Source organism: Marmota flaviventris, chromosome 6, assembly GCF_047511675.1.
Source record: "Marmota flaviventris isolate mMarFla1 chromosome 6, mMarFla1.hap1, whole genome shotgun sequence".
NCBI classification, from domain to species: Eukaryota; Metazoa; Chordata; class Mammalia; order Rodentia; family Sciuridae; genus Marmota; species Marmota flaviventris.
The window spans coordinates 135,309,736-135,331,682 of NC_092503.1; the positions used below are offsets into that span (position 1 = coordinate 135,309,736).

The 21,947-nt window shown below is 38.7% G+C and overlaps 1 protein-coding gene and 1 pseudogene across 1 annotated transcript in view; both read right to left on the minus strand.

Annotated features, from left to right (window-relative positions):
* Nucleotides 1–21,947, minus strand: part of Gmds (GDP-mannose 4,6-dehydratase) — a 625,359-nt gene that overhangs the window by 83,196 nt on the left and 520,216 nt on the right. The window contains exon 9 of the mRNA XM_027954821.2: nt 16,049–16,145. Coding sequence (XP_027810622.1) covers nt 16,049–16,145 — 97 coding nt within the window. The remainder of the gene's footprint in view (nt 1–16,048; nt 16,146–21,947) is intronic.
* LOC114107402 (aldo-keto reductase family 1 member B10-like) lies at nt 2,713–3,766 on the minus strand (annotated as a pseudogene).

Here is a 21,947-nt window from a genome sequence, read left to right on the forward strand (position 1 = left end):
GCTGGCTTCAATATCACCAAAACTAGATCTTCCCATAAAGAGGAACCAGGAATTAGTTCTGGTGCATTAAGCTTGTGTAAGATGATTGGGATAGATGAAAAGGAAAGTTGCACACATAGAAGAGGGGAAACAAACTTATGAAGCCAAAAGTTTAAGAAAAGATGAAAAAAGGAAGGGAACATCAGCAAAATCACAAAGAGATAAGACAGGAGTATAAGATGAAAGAACTAATGAAAAGGGATATGGAGAAAAAGGAAGAGAACTAGAACAAGAATTTTTAAGGGTCGGATGTACTCAGTAAGCTATGAATGAACTTTAACATTCAAGTTGCCATGGAATCTCAAGCAGAAAGAAAAAGAGGAAAATTATTATTTAAAAGATTTCTGCTGCTTAAAATGTAATTACAGTTTAATACACTGGATAGAGTAGTTTTGGTTGCCAGAGCTGGGTGGAAACCAGGAGAAAGATTCTTTGGTGATGTGTACACATGCTCATTCATTCACCCCACACTGCCTGTGCCAGGTTCTACCTAAAGTCATCACATGTCATTCCTACCCTCAAGCTCCCAGGTGGGAATGAGACATCACAACACAATGGGGCCAGTGCTTCAAAGAGCTGAGTGCTGACTCTGCCTAGGGAAGCAGGAGTAGGCTTCACAGAGGGGCCGACGTTTGTGCAGTCCCTTGAAACTAGACATTCATTTCTTCATCATGTCCCCTGAGATCAGTAGGAAAACACTCATTGCTATATTCATGTGGGAAAAGCAGAAGTAAAGGCTAGGAGCTTTAAGAAGATTTTAAAAAGTCTGAAAGCAGAGGAAAAAAGGTATTGAGATTTAAATATGTTACATTAATAACGTAAGAAAGTCAGACATATTCAAATTATCACTATATTTTCTGTTAAACAGAAAAATTTTGGTAAGAGAATATAGTATCTTCTAATCTTTCAAAACTAAAATTGATACAGAAACAAATACATCTGATTAACTTGTCTTAGAGATAACTTGGCATATTTCCTGAAGTTCAAAGAACTGGTTTTAGATGATGACTTCACACACACTTTCTCTGCTACCCTGTATTTGAAAACTAATGGAAACACCTGAATTTAAAATACATAGTGTCTTTCTAATACCACTGAGAAACACTTTCCCATTAGAATTCATTTCATTCTCAACAACATTCCTATAAGATAAGGAAACATTTCATTAGAAAGCTGAAGAATATGTACAAGAAATAAAAAGCATCCTTAGTTTGGTCTTCTTGCAAGGACTGTTAGGGAACACCCTTCCTGAATTTGATGCATCAGGGGTTAGATGGCAGATATCAAAACACAGGTTAGAGACTGGGATATAGCTCAGGGATAGAGCGCTTCTCGAGCATGTGCAGGGCCCTGGCTTTGATCCTCAGCATTGCAACAAACAAGCAAACAGAAGACAGGTTAGTGGTCTCGGAAAGGAGTGGCTTCAGGGATTTTAAGGAGGATACATGACTGGTTTTGATTCATGACAGCGAGAAAAGAGAAGGGAGGAAAAGGGCGGTAAAAATAAAGGGAAGAAAATACAAAAGAGTAAAACTATATGAAGAAAAAAAAGATAAAAATGAAAAGGGAGAAGCAGCAAGTGGCTGCAGAGGCAGGCGCAGTGCAGAGAGGGGAGCTTGCCTTGCAGGCATCTGGGCAGAAGGCCGGACTCAGCAAAGGTGTCTCCACCCTTCTCAGGGTTCCTCTACAGAGTCCCAGCCCTAAATCTCTGCACGTGCTGCTGGTTCATTCTCACAGTACCTCCTGCTCAACTGGGAATACCCTCCATCTCCCTGCCTGCTCCCAAACTCTTTTTCCTTAGCACAGTTCCTTCCCAAACTGCTCTGAAACTCCCTTTCATTAGGAAGTCGGTCTCATCCCTCTGCTTGTTATCTCCTTGGACTTTTCAGCATGGCCAATCGGTGTAATGTGAGTGGTATTTTTGAGTGTGTACATTCTGAAGCTTTCATTGGGCAATGAGCAGGGTCTTCATTTCTTTTCTCTCCTCAAAGTGATTAATAGCAGTCTTCCTGAACAACAGAACACACTGTGGTCCAACGATGGCTCAAAGTGATTAATTTGAAAGTTTCTGCCAATAGAAAACCTTCAGTCCCTTGAGGCTCCAGTAGGAACACAGCTCTGTCAACACCTTAACTTTAGCCCAGTGGAACCCACTTCCAACATCTAATCTTGAGAACTGCAAGATGATACATCTGGGTGGTTTTAAGCTGTTGAAGTTAAAAGTTTGTGATAATTTGTTTGGGGTAATTTGTTATAAGCATTAGGAAACCAACACAGATTTTAGGCTATAGAAGTAACAACCGGCTGGCTTGATGTAATAAACCCAAAGATGGATTTCTGTAGGACGATTTTTTTTTACCCCATAATTATTTTTATTCGTTTTATCTTTGCATCCTCATTGTTAGCAGAGTTCCTGTTGTTTAACAAACATTTGGTTGGATAAAATAAGAGGAAAAAAACTGCCATTTGCTTATCTGAGTCACAATTTCCTGGGACAATCTTGCCTCTGTTTGAACATATGTATCTAAATCAAACCTTGCCTAAATTCTGGCCTACAACAAAGCCAGGAAGAGTATGATTTCATGTAAAGTTGGCCAAAACAGGACTCAGAGGGAGCAAGTTCCACATCAGTGATGAGAGAATCCAACAGGTAATCCCATCGGAAGTTTGGCTTCAGGACTTGGAGTAGAATGGGTACTCCTCCAGCTGAGACTGACTGGTTGACCATGACACAGGCCTTCAATGTCTGTTGAAGCTGAATGTGACTGTCATCTTCTCATCATTCAGTTTGAAGTAAAAAACCTGAAGGTTCTCTACAATGCATACTAGTGTCACAGACTAAGGGATCACCATCACATTCCTCTGGGTATGGAACTGGGCTGGGGTGTGAGTGTGAGTATTTGTGTGTGTGCACATGGAATGCATATCCATGTTATTTGCAGCCATCTCCTTATTCTTGGGATCTTCCAGCAGTGAAGCCTCCTCTAGCTTCTCTGTGACAATGATGCCCTTGGAGGAGCAGCACTAGATCAGTTTCTCTTGGGAGGGTACGGGTGACACTTGACTTGAGTAGTTACTGGTTTATATTTCAGGCCAGTATTATTCAAGACCCTTTCAATCTGGAAGTGGTTGAAGTTGGAGACACCAAGGGCTTTTTACCAACCCCCCATCTACCAGCTCCTCCATGATCTCTGGGCTTCCAGGAATGTTAATTTATTGGCCTTTATTGTCTTTGGGGAATAAGTCCTTCTTAGCCTGAAATCCCTGTGGCCAAAGAATAAGAAAGGTGTTCAGACAGTCCAGTTTCAGACACTGAAGGTCTTCCCACAGATTTCCTTCAGGAACTTTCTCTCAAAGGTTTCCTGTGGGGCTCGGGCTGTGGTTCAGTGGTAAAATTTTTGCCTAGCATGTGTGAGGCCCTGAGTTCAATCCCAGCACTGCCCCCGCACAAAAAAAAAGAGTATTTAAAAAAAAAAAAAAAAGGCTTACTGAAACTTACTAACAATAAACAGGTCCTTCTGCTTTACCACCCACTCTTGGATTTTCTCTTGGATGGCTTCTGCACCTCTTTCTCATTCTGATAGACCTAGGCACAGCCTATATGATGATATCCTGCATCAGTGGCTGCCTTCACAGTTTCTTTGACTTTGCCTGGGGGAGAATTCGAGGTGCCCAGTCCCACAGTGCGCATCCTGGTTTTGGTGCCAGGCTCTTCAAAGGTGGCCATGGATGGAGCAGAAATGGTTCTCAGAGAGCAGATAGATGTCTAGACATAGGAAGATTTCTGAGGGAACAGTAAAAAGGGTGGTTGGCAGATAAATAGTAAAGCAGATGAGTCGGGTGCAATGGTGCACACCTGTAATCCCAGCAACTCAGGAGGCTGAGGTAGGAGGATTGCAAGTTTGAGGCCAGACTCAGCAATTTAGTGAGGCCCTAAGCAAGTGATTGAGAAGTGGTCTCAAAATAAAAAAACCAAAAAAACAAAAAGAGAAGGGATGTAGGTCAGTGGTAAAGCACTTCTGGGTTCAATCCCCAGTATAAATAATGAAATTAATTGGTCAATAATAAAATAAAGCAGATAATGGCTAAATGTCTTCTCCTTGGTTGCTGCACTCAAGCCTGCTCAGGATTCTGAAGTTCCAGGAGTAGCCACAGATCTCAGGGCCTCTTGCAAAGCCTAGGAATGTATAGTTTAGAAAGAATGAGAAGGGACCATCAATTCAACACATCTTTACTTTCCACCAAAAGCACTGTTTCTAATACTGGATCAAGAAGTACAAGCCTGTTTTGTAATTACCAAATAACAAAGAAGTAATAGGGAGTTTTGTAAATTATTATGTAAGTATAACAGGAAGCAATATTGTGAGGACTATTCCTCACCCTGCAAAGAGAATCTTTCCCCAACCAAGACCTCTCTTTGTCAACCAAGGCGATGGAATGTGCTCATACCTTCCGTCACCCAGCCTGTGGCTCTGCCCAAATGCTTACCCTTCTATTCTGTCCAAATCCTGACATTTTCCAACAACCTAATCAATTTCTACTGAGTCCAGGAAAACAATTCCTGCTCAGTCTAGTTGTCAGTGATTTCTTTTTTCTCTAAATTTATCTAGCACCTATGACAGATGATAAAGAATGTACAAATTAAAAAAAAAGTACAAGGCTGGAAGTTCTAAGGAGCAAATAATTTCCTCCATGAAGTTGTCTAGGTACAAAATGAAACAAATATTTTAATAAAGGAAAACATCAGGAGTGAAAGAGCTCAAAGAAAATGTCTCTTGCTAACTAATGAGTTCACAGGGGTAAATGATGATGATGATAATTAATAATGAAGACAGTAATAAAAATGATAATATGCAGCACATAGTAGCTTATACTTACATAAGCTCTTTCATCTTTAAGAATTTTAAAATGCTCTGCAACCTGACTTCTAGGACATATCAATTTGCCATTGGGTCTCTGCTTGCCTCTGGTCCTCAGTTTTGCCTAGGATGAGATGTGGTAATCATCTGCCAGTTAATGGAAACACTTTGGTACTAGCCCTTAAATCCCAAAGGAGCCTGAAGGTAGAGAATAATTATCCAGGGTGGGAGACAGCTTAGTCCACCCTATGGCTTTGGGATGCAACAGCTTAGTGTATGAATTCTGTGAATTCTTAACCCATTTTTTCAACATGTGTTTTTCAGACACGGCTCCTGAAACTCAGATTTGCCTAGCTTCAAGTTTAGCTCCCTGTGCATGCTTTTCTTCTCCACCTAGAGATGTTCTTTGGGGGGAATTCATCTTGCAGCTTCATCTCTTACCCTCTTGCACATGTGACCCTGACTTCTTTCCTCTACCCAGGCTTTCAACTCTCACTGCCTCCTTGATATTGCTGTATTGATGTCCCCAAAGCACTGTGATTGTAACAGGGCTCCTCAACACCTCCCCTGCAAACCCATCCCTCTCCTGATCTCTGATCTGGGTTCAAGCATCATCACTGATCAGCCTTTGATCCTGGTGTCACCCTCAGTTCTGGATTTTCTTCCACATGTGGCTGTCCAGTCTGATTCCTGATTCTGTGGTCTCCACCTCAGCAGTATTCTGGTTTTCTTGTCTTCACCATCTTGTGAAGTTAGGGTCTTGTTCCACCTCTGCTGGAGCTTCACAGCTGCCCCTCCATTTGGCTGAGAATTGCTCATCTCATCCATCTTTATATTTCTTGGTGTTGGGCTGGGACTAACACCATGGTGGAAATTCAATAAAAATCCTTTTTGACCTGAATCTTTAAGACTTCAATCATATGTTTTTTGATTTATATATATTAATATGTGTCTGAGAAATTAAAGGTAAGTCAGGATGATATTTTATTTTGGTGGTGCTGGAGATTGAACCCAGAGCCTTGAGCACACTAAGCAAGTGTTCTACCACTAAGCTGCATCCCCAACCCTTTTTATTTTTGTAACAGAGTCTCACTCAGTTGGTGAGGCTGACGTTAAACTTGTGATCCTCCCACCTCAGCCTTCAAGAAGCTGAGATTATCATTCCATGAAACGGAAAAGCAGGGAACCCTTCCAAACTCATTCTATGAGGCTAGTATCATCCTGATGCCAAAACCAGACAAAGACACATCCAGAGAAGAAAACTTCAGACCAAAATCCCTATAATGAACATAGATGCAAAAATTCTCAATAAAATTCTGGAAAATCACATACAAAAACATACTAAAAAGATACTACACCACTACAAAGGGGTTGGTTCAACATATGGAAATCAATAAATGTAATACATCATATCAATAGACTTAAAGACAAGAATCATGTGATTATCCCAAAAGAAGATCTCAAACTATCACCTTCATGTTCAAAACACTAGAAAAACTAGGGATAGTAGAAATATACCTCAATATTGTAAAGGCTATCTATGCTAAGCCCAAGGCCAAAGTTCTAAATGGAGAAAAATTGAAAGCATTCCCTCTGAAAACTGGAACAAGACAGGGATGCCCTCTTTCCCCATTTCTATTCAACATAACCAGAATAATCAGAGAGATGAAAGAAATTAAAGGGATAAAAATAGGAAAAGAAGATCTCAAACTATCACTATTTACTGATGACATGATTCTATAATTAGAAGATCCAAAAAAATTCCACTGGAAAACTTCTAGAACTAATAAATGAATTTATCAAAGTTGCAGGCTAAAAATCAATACCCATAAATCAAATGTATTTTTATACATAAGTGATGAAGCCATTGCAGGAGAAATTAGGAAAACTATCCTTTCATTATAGCTTCAAAAAAAAAAAAACTTGGGAATCAAGTTAACAAAAGATGTGAAAGATGTGAAAAACCTCTACAATGAAAACTACAGAGCACTAAAAAAAGAAATTGAAGAAGACCTTAGAAGATGGAAAGATCTCCCATGCTCTTGGAATAGCAGAATTAATACTGTCAAAATGGCCATACTACCAAAACTGTTGTAAGATTTAATGCAATTCCTATTAAAATCCCAATGACATTCTTCACAGAACCAGTTAAAACAATAAAAAATTCATTTGGAAATATAAGAGACCCAGAATAGCCAAAGCAGTCCTTAGTAAGAAGAGTGAAGAGGAAGCACCACAATACCAGACCTTACATACACTACAGAGCTATAGTAACAAAAATGGCATGATATTGCCACCAAAGTAAAAATGTAAACCAATGGCACAAAACAGAAGACACAGAGACACAACCACATAAATACAGTTATCTCATACTAGTCAAAGGCATAAAAAACATGCACTGGAGAAAAGACAGCATATTCAACAAATGGTGCTGGAAAAACTGGAGATCTATACATAACAAAATGAAATTAAACCTCTATCTCTCACGCTGCACAAAAGTCAACTCAAAGTGGATAAAAGTCTTAGGCACTAGAATAGAGACTATGCAACTAATAGGAAAAAAAAGTAGGCCCAAATCTTCATCATGTTGGCTTAGAGCCTGACTTCAACAAGACTCCTAAAACACAAGAAGTAAAGTCAAAAATTAACAAATGGGATGATTTCAAACTAAGAAGCTTCTTCTCAGAAAAGGAAACAATTAATAATGTGAAGAGAGAATCTACAGAATGGGAGAAAATCTTTACCACACGTACCTTATATAGTGCACTAATCTCCAAGATATATAAAAAACTCAAAAAACCTAACACCAAAAAACAAATAACCCATTCAATAAATGGGCTAAGGAACTGAACAGACACTTCACAAAAGAAGAAATACAACTGATCAATAAACATATGAAAAAATGTTCATCATCTCTAACAATTAGAGAAATGTAAATCAAAACTACTCTAAGATTTCATCTCACACCAGTCAGAATGGCGATTATTAAGAATATAAGCAATAATAAGTATTGGCAAGGATATGGGGAAAAAGGTTACCCTTATACATTGCTGATGGGATTGCAAATTGGTGCAACCACTATGGAAAGCAGTGTTGAGATTCCTCAGAAAACTTGGAATGGAACCACCATTTGACCCAGCTATCCCACTCCTTGGTTAATACCTAAAGGATTTAAAATCAGCATACTACAGTGACACAGCCACATCAATGTTTATAGCAGCTCAATTCACAATAGCTAAATGGTGGAACCAACCTAGATGCTCTTCAACAGATGAATGGATAAAGATAATGTGGCACATACACATAATGGAATATTACTTAGCCTTAAATAAGAATGAAATTATGGCATTTGCAGGTAAATGGTTGGAGCTGGAGGATATCATGCTAAGTTAAATAAGCCAATCCTAAAAAAACATAGGCCGAATGTTTCTCTGGTAAGTGGATGCTGATCCATAGTGGGGGTGGGGTAGGGAAGAATGAAGGAACTTTGAATTGTGCAGAGGGGAGTGAGGGGAAGGGTGGGGTGGTGGGGATGGGAAAGACAGTAGAATGAGACAGATATTATTACCCTATATACAGGTATATACCCTATACACCCTATATACAGTACTGGTGTGACTCAGCACCAAGTACAGCCAGAGGAATGAGAAGTTATGCTCCATTGTGTACAATGTGTCAAAATGCATTCTACTGGGGCTGGGGCTGTAGCTCAGTGGCAGAGAGCTTGCCTTGCAAGTGTGAGGCACTGGGTTCAATCCTCAGCACCACATAATAAATAAATAAATAAAGATATTGTATCCATCTATAACTAAAAAAATATTTAAAAAATGCCTTCAACTCAATGCTAAAAGGGGAAGAACAAGCAAGAGGATAGAAAGCTGTATTGTGGGGTGTGATTCCTCATTGTGGACTGTTGAAATTGTGGAAAAGAAGCATTGGGGCAAAGAATCAAGAAAACAAAATGAAATAGAAAAACGAGCAGAACATGCTGACATGAATTAGAAACTTTCTAAAAAAACCCCACAAAATACTTAAAAGCACAAATCATTTTTAAATTAGCTTCTATTAAAGGTACAAAGTTTGACTTTATTATCTCTCCTCAGTCCGTATTATCTAACTCATCTGTCCAGTGCATGTAAACAAAAATAAGGCCCATTGTACTTACCATTAAAATAAAAAAATATGGGTTGGAGATAAAAAAATGCCTTCTACTGTCACATATATCTAATTAGAACAAATAAAAACAATAACAACAACAACAACAAAGGAAGCTGAGATTATAAGTGTTCTCCACCATGTCTGGCTCAGAATGGTATTTTAAATGTACATGGTAAATGTCATAACTAAGGGATTCCTGTAATGAATACTAAAAACTAAAGGATCTTTTAGTTTGTACACATACTTGTTTTTTAGTTACATATTCTCATAGCAGGTGTTTATGAAGCAGGGCATACCTGACTTATCCAGGAAATGAGTGATTTATCCAGTATTACAAAATATCCAAATTTAATTTTGCTATTAAGGACAGTTCCTATCCATGAACAACTGCTGAATGGAACCGGGTATTTACTAGTGGCAAAGTACTTTAAGCATCATTGTTGGAGCTACAATTTCAGGAATACCATTGGCTGCAAATATGTCATCTGGGAAGTTTATGACAAGTAGCCAGATGGATTCTCAACTTTGCTAGTGGATGTAACAGTAAATGAAGAAATCAGTCTGGCATGATCCAAGGGTGTGGGGAGTGAGGCAAGAGGAGGCATTTAGGGTGAGAGAAGAGCACAGAGGAGAAATACCTGCACTACATTTTAGTAGACTAGAATACTTGGTGTCTGGAGAGTAATTGCTTCCAAGGGAAGATTGTGCTAGGGAAAAAAAAGTCAAAAGAATAATTAATTTTACTGGGGTCAAAATGTTAGGATAGGGTGCAGGAAGGAAGGCACAGACAGTATTCTTTATGAAATCTCCATGAATATAGAGATTGTTGAGTTATAGTTATTTTAGAAAGTACACATGACTTACTAGAACATGAAGAACATTGTTGCTTTGTAAAACAAGATAAAAATTTAAAATTTAAAAATGGGGATATTCAAAATTTCGGAGTACTGATGAGTATGAAAAGAAAAATGGAACCAGTGATCACATTAATGAATGGATCACTCATATGTAATTCAATACCGTGAGGGAGCTACATCAGAGCTAGCTATGAAAGAAGCTGAACTCAACTACTAATTGTTCTTCCTAAGAAAAGCCATTGTGGATGCTAAAACACATTTCTGAGATGATAAAAAGATTTTGAAGATTATATTTTATAGATATCAAGAGGTCTATACTGTGCTTATAAATAAGGATAGTCAGTACCTGGATAGTTTTTGGGAAAAAAAGGTAAAAATTCTATGAGAAACCTCTACTGGTGCACTCAAAGAACACATCTACATTAAGGATACCAGACAGTCTTAAGGATAAACACAAAAACTATCTTTCAATAAGAGAAGGTACCTAGTTATGTAGATGGATTTTGAGTCTTTAACAACAACACTTAAATCCAAACTTGACCATAAAAAAGGGACCTCCAAGAGAGGAAAAGAAAACAAGAGGAAGCTGAGGACATTATAATCAGTACACAACTACTATTTCATTAAGTATGAAATGCTTTTGAGTGGGGACAGTAGCTGAAGAAGGATCACAGGCTTTGGGAGGAAAGTCAAATGCTCCTGGGATCCTGTGAAGTATGGGGAACACACAGTGGAACATTTGAGAAGCAATTGGAGAGACTGAAACCTAAAGCTCTCGCAGTTAAGTCCAAGGAAGGAAAAGGGCAGGAAAGGCCAATGTGATTAAGGAAGGATATAAAGATTAGTATGAGGAGCCTAAGAGGGAGGCTTAAAATATATAAACAGTGATTTAGAGATATAAACTATTTATAAAATACAAGTAGTAAGAAGTCTAGAGAATAATTACAAAAGAGGAAGCATTATGATTGGGCATTATTGACAGCATTCCACACCACTGTGGTCTGAAGGTGCCAGGACATTAAAACTGGAAGGGGCCTTTCAGAAGGAATAGTCTAGCTTCTCCTTTTACAGAGCCAGGAGTGCCGGAAGAGTGGCGCTGGCCCTAATCTGCTCTCTGCATCCTCTGACCCTGGCTTCCACCAGTCAGAGAAAGGAACAAAGAAGAGCAGGAGTGGAGGGGAGAAGGAGAGCCTTCGAGGTCAGAAGATCAGGACGGAGAGACGGAATGCCTCTATCAGAGCTGCAGCAGATAGAGTGGGGGATCTCATTTCCTGCTTTGGGAGGGCAAGTGTGCAGTAGTGAGAGCAGCTACGGGAGGAAAAGGGGACAAGTTTCAGGACAAAAGTCTACCCTGGTGAACACGTCCAGGGATTTTCACCCCCAAATACAGAGGGAAGCTCTAACTGGTATTTATTCAAGTCCTCTGATGACAGATCAGATTCCTGAGGTCTGGAAAGTGTTACATATCATTATTCCAAACAGGGCTGTAAGATAGAGCAAGCAATTACAGGCCATTTAACTTAACATAGTTTACGGAAAAATATTAGGAAAAGTTTGTGGTGGGGGATAGCGGGAGGGACAACTCGACAAGCATATGGTGATCTGATTAGAAACAGTCCACAGGTTTTCACTGGGGGAGGGAATCACTTGAGCTTGCTGGTCAGACTTCTTTGAAGTAATTGCTTTCCTAGTTCTAGATTTTAACCCATGATTTTTTTTGCTAATATCATGGGTTAAAATCTAGAACTAGATTTTAAAGATTAGGAATAAATATAAGGTTTCTACGTAAATAAAACAAAAACCAAGCACAACTTAGAACACTGGAAATACAACAGGGAGAAAAGTAAATTTTAAAGACAAATGGTATAGCAATGAAAAAAAAGTTAGTAAATATCACCTAGTAGAGTTTTTTTTTTTTAATATTTATTTTTTAGTTTTCGGCAGACACAACATCTTTGTTTGTATGTGGTGCTGAGGATCGAACCTGGGCCGCATGCATGCCAGGTGAGCGCGCTACCGCTTGAGCCACATCCCCAGCCCACCTAGTAGAGTTTAAACCGAAATATATTTTGAGGAAAATAATTGATTTGGGCCTGTGAATGTATCCATCACCCCAATTCCTACAAGTGCTCTGTACACAAAAAGGATTTTGTTTATTTCAATGAAAAAGTCTTATTATTTTTTATTTTTTAGTGAACCAACCATATGATGTGGTTAAAAATCTGGCACATGTAAGATGAATATTCCATTAATCCTTCCTTTGAGAATTTTCCAAGTTAAAGTTCTCAAAGAAAAAGAGGATATCTTTGTGGTTATTTTAAACTACACAATAGGTCAGTACCAATTTTCTCATATTTTTATATTTTCATATCACTGAATAGCTACTGAACCTTCAGAAAGATTCCAAAAGAATGAGAACCAAGACAGAACAAGTACATATTAATGTTTGCTAGAAGTCTCCATCAGCCTTTGTTATCCACTTATCACTGGTTAACCTGCACAATTCATTAATGATGTCCTACGTTTCCAAAGGTTCTGGACTCTGGGAACTGATATCATCCTTACCTCTACAAGGGAAGGAGCCACATGTGTCTTGTTCACACTTGTATTCCCAGGGTCTAGCACAGTGTTTATTAAATATTCAGTGAGTGAATAAATAAATAACAACAACAGAAACAATATTAGGTATTTACTGTGTGCCAGACACTGTATAATGGACTCTGTCAAATCTCCAGCAATTCTTTGAAAGAAGTTTTATTATTAACCTTACTTTTAACAATGAGAAAACAGATGCACTGAGAAGTTAAGTAACTTGCCTAAGGTCACACAGCTAGGCAAAAACAGGTTTTGAATTTAGGTAGTCTGGCTCAAAGTCCTACATTTTTTGAGGGGAGGTGTTCTCAGGACACAATGTTACTACTTCTCCAGAAATGAGTATATTCTGTAATAAATCTGTGGGATAAACCTATGTATGTATAAGTAACCATATACAAGGAAGGAATCTTTTTGTTTTGTGTTGCAATGCTGGGGATGGAATCCAGGGCTTCATGCATGCTAAGGCACTCCCAGGCCAAGGCACAAGTCTTAGGTCGTACAGAATTCCAAGTATTAAGATTGCCTTCAGCAAATACTGGAATTCAGAGTCAATGAGAATTTAAAGTCTAATTTCTAAGATTAAGCTATCTGAAGCAGCAAAACTCCTAAACATCTAAAGGAAACCCCAAAGGCTTATAGGTTAAGTACCATTAAATGGGGCTCCATTCAGTTCTAATTGGATGCTGAAGTCCTTGGTCCAGAATAAAAACATTCCAAGTTGGAACAAGAGCAAGATTTAAGGGTTAGCATTGGATAAATCAATGAGGAAAAAAATTATCAGCACATGCAGAACCATGTTCTACATGGTCTCGCTGGTGGCCTCTTTTGGATGAGTAATCGACTTTGCTGAGCAAAGGGACTTACTTAAGACTAGGCTGAGCTTATTAAAAAAAATAACATAAAGCTCTAATTCCTATTAATTTTGCTTTAGGATATTCATGTTATGAGACCTGATGTTCTCATCATATTTTATTGTTTTCAAATTTTCTTCTTGGTAGTTTTTTCCTATCAGTCATTCTGGAATCATTTAACTGTAAGAAAACCTAGTTTATGCTTTTTAAAATTTGTTTTCTATTTTTTGGCCTGGTGATGGAACCAGGGCTTTCAGCATACTGAAACGTGCTCTACCCATGAACCATTCCCCTTGGGCCAAGTTTATGCTTTTAGCTTCGAGTGCCTCTATATACTGAAGATCTTGGGGGATAGATGACCAAAGTTGATCAGGAGAACAACTTTCTATGAAAGGAGACCAAACTTTCATAGAATCAATCCCAGGAAGAATGAAAAGAAATCTCTGGCTTGTGCAGAATAGACTGTTCTAGATGCCTTTGATAGGAAGAATGGTCATCCCAGAGGAAAACTCCACAGAAGACATCATGTTGTTCCAAGTTTTAGGGGAATTTCCTTCTGAGGAATTAGGTTAAAATTTGTAATATCACTATACAAGAAAAGTACACCCAGTGGAATACCAAGTTGAAGTGGAGTGAAAGTAATTAATGCAGCCTAGAGGCCTAGAAAGATAAAACATAGTTTAAGATCCAAAATCAGGAGGGAAATGGAATCTCAGAGGAGAGTTAGATGGGTTGTTAAAAAAAAAAAAAAAAAAGCAGGCATATGAAATTAGACACCACTCTTATGTTCAAACAATGCTAGTGTCAACAGAGTTGCAGAACAGGTATGATGATAGTGCTTGAATGAACAAAAGAAATGGAGGAGGGGCATAGTGTTGCTGCAGGAAAGAGGGTCCATGGGGATTCAAGAACAAGTCTTGTTAGTCTTAGGGTCCCTTTCCTGTTCAGCAAATTCTTTTGTTCAGTGTCCTTATCAATCCCACACCTTGCCTAAGTGAGAATGACAGACAAGCCATTCTTAATGACTTCCTAGCTTTTGAAACTATTTTGGGGTCAAGTGAGAGAAAGAGCCACATTTGAGCTCTTGTAAGCACTCGGGTTTCTTTTGGCTTCGTTAATTTTCCACTCTGAGATGACTATTTTTGTTTGTGAGCAGAAAAACGAATTTGCACATATATGTTATCTGTGCAATGTTCCAGAAAAATGATGCCCTTGTGGCACCTCATGGGGACAGGGGAAACAAACGGCAGTGTGGCTTGGGACTCTAGACAGGCAGTCGGTGCTGTGTCAGCAGCAATGTGGCTGGTATCTTCCTCCTCCAGGGACAGGGCACATCCTCTCTAGGCACACCCACTCACCATTAGCACCAGGAACAATTGTTGGCTGTGTCAAAGCCTGGGCCACGCCCTGTGCCGGGACAATGCAGGACCACACAGCCCTGCCTCTCCCAAGCACTGGCTGCTTCCTTTGCCTTTTCTCCCCTCCTGTGTGTACCAGAGCACAAACTACAGATTTTTTTTTTTTTCTGTTTGAAACAACAATTTTAAAGGGTATTTAATGACTACATATTCACATTTGATTCTTCTTTTCTCTGGCAGTTTCTTAATCGCTGAAAGGCTGTATAACCAGAAAGAAAATTGGTTCAAAACAGGAAAGGAGTTCAAAAGGATTCTACCTTCACAGTTAATGTGCACTTCATTTGGTGATCATCACATTACAATGCTGCAGTCTCAAGATGCGGCTTCCAGTTATCTTTGTATATTTCTATTATATTTAAGATCTTGTATTTTGTCACCATAGTGAGAATGGACCACATTAAAGTAACAACACTAAGCTACATGTTTTCATAAATTCAGGAAAAGAAGATATTACGCACTAATAATATATACTATTGATACTAATGATCTATGGGTTATTTCTTAATAAAGAAACTTCTGTACTTATAAATTTATTCATCCATCAACCCATCAGTCAGTATTTATTAAACACCTACATTGTTATACTCTTTTTTAAAAAAGTCCCTATCTTTAAGTAATTCAGAGTTTGATAAAGGAAGAAAGACATGAAAACAAGTGATTATAATAAGTACTATAATAGAATCATGCACATCAGACAATGTGGATACATAGGAAAGGGGAGAAATTACAGTGGTAATGGAGTATTGGTCAGAAAAGGCTTCATAGACTGGGTGGTACTTGAGGTGAGTCTTTATAGTCTGTTTATCACTTAGGTATGTCTGTGAATATGTCTTGTATGGGTATGCATGAATGTGAGTGTATGTGTGCATATGTGCAAGGGTGCAGAGGCTCAGCTGGAGCATCAAGTGATCCTCCAGATCCCACAGACCCTGAAGGTCCAGAGCACCTGACTTATAAAGTTAGCATTGGAGATCAGCCATCAGAACAGACTAATGTGATGGGATGTGCCCATGCTATCAGCCTCCATTTCTGAGATCAACTATTTCCTTGGGTGTGTTTTACTCTTGTTTTTCTTAATAGAGTCATGGATTTTTGTGGTGATAATGATATCACAAATTTAATTCCCGTGTTCTGGTTTGGGAAATGCCTGCAGAAGGATACCAGAGAGGTGCACAAATGGCTTTGAAAGTTGGCAATAGGCATTCAATGAGAGTATTTTCCCAGTTAGTGGCCAAATGTGACCACACACTGGGCGATGAGGGAGACCTTACCACTTCAGTTGGTCTGTAGTATTTGAGATCCACAGTCACGTGAACTTTGCCGGTCTCTTTACATCTGCCCACTTCGTTTTCATTCTTTCCTTCCCACCTGTAAAGAAGATAAACACTTAATCAGCTCCTAATTGCTTGGGAGCATCTGGCCACAGTGCAGACCTTGAGATGGCTGCTTTCTCCCTGCAGGAGGGGAGAAGCTCATTAACTGTAGGAGGACAGGCCCGCCTAACCCTGTCATTAGAGCAACAGTGCTTTTCAAAGCTTTTCTAGGTCTACTTTGAAAGGGAAGTTTTCCCACTTTTTAAAAAAATGTCATCAATTCAGTAGTGAGGCTATAGAAATGAACAGATTAGTTAATAAAAGGAACTTGGTAACTTTTAGGGATTTCAAACATTTTGCTCTTTTTCAGCCCCCTCTTAATAAAGGCAGTTATTTGGAATTAATATCTTTTGTCCTCCTGCCTTTATTTTTCCCTTCCTTTTGTAGTTTTTGAGATATTTAGTGTCAACTCAATGTATTCCGTTTGAGGATAAGTTCCATATCCTAAATGATGACTCAATTCATTTCTGTATTATGTACAAGTGCCCCTGCCCTCCTCAGTCAGCAGTGGGCCTTGTTAATAAATCTCAGATGATTAAAACTCTAAAAAGTGCACAACTAATTGTTTGTTTCCTGCTGAGACAGGGTGCATCAGCATCTCCCTACCATGTGCTCCGCTGACTTGACTATTAAGAGTCATATTGTTAAGAGTCCCGTTTCCTTCCCTAAATACCCACAGTTGACAACAGTATAGATCCATCACGATTCCTCAAGTGCACATTTTTCCAGGACACGCTCATTTACTTCAAGACCAGCTTCTCACTGAAATCTACTTTTCTGTTTTCTCATTTTTTAAAAATAAACAATGCCAATGGCTTAATGTTGACCTATGGATTTCTACAATCTGCCATCCCAACAACAGAATATACTTGTTTATGTTTAAAAATGATTTTTTTTCTGCAAGGAAAGATGTAAAAGTTTACTTTTGATGTCAGTGCTCATCCTTAGAATGAATTTGATTTATCAGCTGGAGATGAATTCTATGAACATAGGACAAGTCTGTGTGTTCCCTGGACCAGTCACAGAGGAATAAAAGAGCATTAAGTTAGCTAATTGACTATGCAAGTCCCAGGTACCATTTAAGATAAGCATTAAAGATTGATGAGGGATACATATATATATTTGTTTTATAATCCAGGCTCAAAAGGTTATAATGAATAATGATAAGACATCAAAATGAAAGTATTCTATAAACTGGAAAGTTCCATGTTAATAATGGATATTAAAGGAGGGTTAAATTTTAAAATAGGTTGTGTACTGGAGCTCTGACCTCACAAAGCTTTATCTTTATTTTTTATGATGATGGAGCTTGAACCCTCTAGCACCTCTAACACTGAGTGAAACTCCCAATCCTTTTTTAAAAATTTGAGACAGGGTCTTGTGAAGTGGTACAGGCTGGCCTTGAACTTGTGATCCTCCTGCCTTAGCTTCCTGGATCACTGGGATTACAGGTGTGCACTATTGTGCCAGGCACAAACATTCTTTTGGATCAATCATCTGAATATGCTATGAAATCACCTATTGATAGCAAAGAGAAATACTTGACGACTGGAGGAATCTTCAGTTTATCAGTGTGCCAACTCTGTCAAGAAAATCAAGGCAAATGTGAAAAAAGTCCCACAACAGTGAGAGAATTATAACACAATATGTAGAATAATATAAACTGTACAACTGGTTACTTTTCAATGACTTTCATATTGATTAATGTGAAAGGGAATGTTTGATAATACACTTATTTGTTTTAACTTCTTAATGTTGAGTGGATCAATCTGACAAGTTATGTAGAGCTGAGAGTTACAAAGCAAGGAATGATAGGATCAGAGCTGTTTTTGGAACATTCACCTAGAAATAGGATGTTCTGGAGTATGGAGAATGGAAATGTTTTATAATGTGATAACTGAGTAATGATAGCCCTCAGAATTTCTTATGGATAAAGACCAAAGGAGGAAAACTGCTTAAGTCATGATTTTTTAAAAAATATCACTTATTTTTTTTTAAAGTGAGAGAGAGAGAGAGAGAGAGAGAGAGAGAGAGAGAGAGAGAGAGAGAATTTTTAAAAAAATATTTATTTATTTTTTTTAGTTTTCGGCGGACACAACATCTTTGTTTGTATGTGGTGCTGAGGATCGAACCTGGGCCGCACGCATGCCAGGCGAGCGCGCTACCGCTTGAGCCACATCCCCAGCCCAAATATCACTTATTCTAAAGTTAATTGGTTAATTGAAAACTTTTCTTTGGTTAGGTTTTCAGTAAATGAAAGAATATTTGTATTTCATAGGCAGGCATTAACTTTACTTTTGTCTACATTTCATACTTTACGAAGAGACACAGTTCAGCATGACATGTCATTTTTCATGACAGTCGCTCCACCTAAAGCCAACACTGTTCATAATATTGTGTTTTTTACAATGTGTGGCTAAGGATTTAGTCTACGCTGACCTATGTACACATACATATTCCAATATGTCCTTTGTATTGGTAAATAATCTCAGATATTATGATCTGGAAAATTGGTGATTCAAATCTATTTATAATTATATATTTTTTGAACTTGCACAAACACATATACATATTTAAATTGATAAAGTCACAGTAAAGACTTGGGACAATTTCCCTGATTTGAGAAGGAGCATGTGATTCAGGAAAAGAATGAGGCCAAGGAAGACGGGTCTTTGGACCCTAGGTCTGCAAACCTGTTCATAAAGACCCAGGCAGTATGGATCACATAGTTTCTGTTGGGTATTTCCCATTTCACTCTTCTTTTGCTTCTTTCCCCCTCTCCTCCTTCTCTTTTTCACCTTAATTTTTCATAGTGCCACCCTTTAAAACTGCAAAACCCATTCTTACTTCTAGGATAGTAGCAAGCAGGCCTTAGCAGGGCTTTGGCCTGCGGGTCAGAATTGCCCCCCATGTTACCTCCTCACCTGGACTAAGGGAAAGCATTTATATCAAGAGGCTGCATGGCTGGACCACTTGATTTTTAGTGTCTGCTACTGATCCTCTTTGATTGCTTTGCTAGTCACAGCACATATTTGGGATTTGTTATACTAGTTGAGGTGAGAAGGCTAAAGGAAGGACACACTCCCTTTTAGAAGCTTATTAAATACAACCTGAAAGTCAGATTTGGGTTTAATATTACTTTGACACCTAGAGGTCAGAGCTCCCAGTAAAGCTTTTTTGTTGCCATTTGACCACTGTCTGTTTGGCTTCCATCTTGCAAAGTCAAAACAGTCTCTAAGGCTCTTAGAGGGCATTGCTTTCTACAATTAATATAGCTACAATGAATAATCAAATGGAACTAGGAAATGGCTCAAAGCGGAACTGGGTTGGCAAAAACCACTTTCTAATTTGCACCAGGTCTGCATAAGGGCAGTAAGCAAAAGTTTGGGCAAAGAGCCAAAAATCATTGTCACAACGATACACAAAACACTTGTATTAACAAGCAAAAGGTAACAGCTAACTAGTCCTAACAAGTAATATTATGACTCAAAGAAGAGTTGCAGTGTCAATGAAATGATGGTGGCTTTTCAGGGAGTAGAGGATTGAGCCAATTAATTGGAATTACTACCCACTAATTTGGATCAGCGATTTACCAGGAAGGGATTCTATATAATCCAACTTTTAAAAGAAACCATTGGCTCCTAATAAGTATTAAATAGCAATAGAATAACAGGATCATGCCCAATAAGGCAAGATGAGATCCTATTAAAATCTACTCAATTGTGGGTCTTTAAAAGAATAACAGACAAAATCAGTCAGGTAAGTTGGACCTGCATGGGAGGGAGCAATGCACTGCTCAGAGTAACTGAAATATTGTAAAATCCTTCAGGAATTATTTTCAAGAAAGGCTATTTTATGAAGGTTGGAGGCTGCAGTGGCTAGGGTTTGGTAACACAAAGCAGTCACAGTCCTGGAAGACTTATTGGTTTCTGAAGAGATGGATGGTTTGTACACACTTCTGCTTCTTCTCCAGTCCACTTTAAAAAAATGGAGTAAATTCATGAAGGCTAAAATAACAGGAAAGAGGTGAGAAGGAGCAAATTCTGGAAGGCAGATAGAACAGTGTTAAAACTTACCAGAAGCCCTAGTCAGAGAGCTGAGAATGAAACAAATTTACACTTGCAGAAGCCTCCACCAGGAACCAAAGTGTGGGTTGATTATCCTCTGCCTGGGAGGCAGGCTGGTGCTCCACCCCTTCCCATTCCTCAGCATTTGGCAACTGCCCCACCCAGCCTGGAGAAGAAGGTCGCTGGACTGAAGGTCATAGGCCCAGTGAAGGGTGGGTCAAGATGCTGCAAACCAAATGTATGCACAATGAACCTGGGGACCCCTGCCCTGCCCTTACTGTGTGGGCAGTCAATCCTATTTTCTCCCAGTGATGAGACTGAGGAGTTTCCTTTGTGCATCAGAGATTTTCCAGCTAAAAGGCCTTGTCAGGTCAGCCCATAGTGATACAGGCAACTATGGTTAAGCTCCAACTGTGCTCTCAAAACTCCCACTTTGCTGTTTAGGCCCCCACTTTTAAACAGAAGCAAAACCCAAGAATTATCAGACAGATATGTGAGGAAAATCACATACATAAAAGGTCAAAATCAGAACAAATAGAAAAAAAAGGCAACTTGAAACAGAACAAGTCAAGATGAAAGAATTTTAAAAACAAAACTTTCACATATACACCTTTAATATCCTTAGATACAGAGCTAAGGAATGATACCAAGGAAAAGACAACTGGATACTATATAAAAAAAAAGGACACTTTGAAAAATCAAGAGATCATAAAAATGGAAAAAGTAAAATGGCTCAAAATTCAAGAGAAGATTTATTATTATTATTATTATTATTTCGGGATGGAGTCTTGCTCATTGCCTAGGCTGGTCCTGAGTAGCTGGGATTACAGGTATGTACTACTGTACCCAGCTAAAAGATGATTTTAAGACTGCATTGAAATGTACATTGAAAGTTGAGAAAAAATATGTAGGCATGCAAACAAAACACAACAAACAAACAAACTAGAAGGCAGTTGAGAAAATGAGAAGACTGCTCAGGAGATCATTATACCAGATTTCCAAAAAAAGAGTACATAGAAAAATGGAGCAGAACAAATAATTATCTTAAAATAAATCAGGAAAATTATCAGAGTAGAAGCAAATGCATTTCCTAACTAGAAGGGTACTCTATATAATGGATGGGTCTAAATCCATTGTGTTACTATGCTTTCCATTGCCATAAAAAAATGCCTGGGAAAATAAACATATATGGAGGAATGGTTGTTTATTTTAGGTCACAGTTTCAGAGGCTTCTGTCAATGATCACTTGACCTCGTTGCTTTGGACCTTACAGTAGAAGAGGCTGATGACCTCATGGTGGTTGGGAAGCAAAGAGAGACGAAGGGGCCCAATATTCCCTTCAAAGGCATGTCTCCAGTGACACAACTTTCTCCCACCAGACCACACCTCATTAAATTCCCACACCTCCTACCAATAGGTGGGTGTTTTGGAGACACTTATCCAAACTACTGCATCTACCTTACATGTTTCAGACCATTGGGATCAAAGGAAGGCAAGAGCTACTTCCCAGACAGAACAAACACAACTGGAAGTCAGATAAGCTCTTGGTTTCTCATATAACATTGTAAATCTTCAAAATTCCTTGTACGTTTTGTTGTGTGTGTGTGTGTGTGTGTGTGTGTGTGTGTGTATGAATTAAATGAATTGAACCCAGAGTCTTGTGCATGCTGGGCAAGTGATATACCACTGAGCTATATCACCAGCCCAAACCTTCAACATACTGAAGGAAA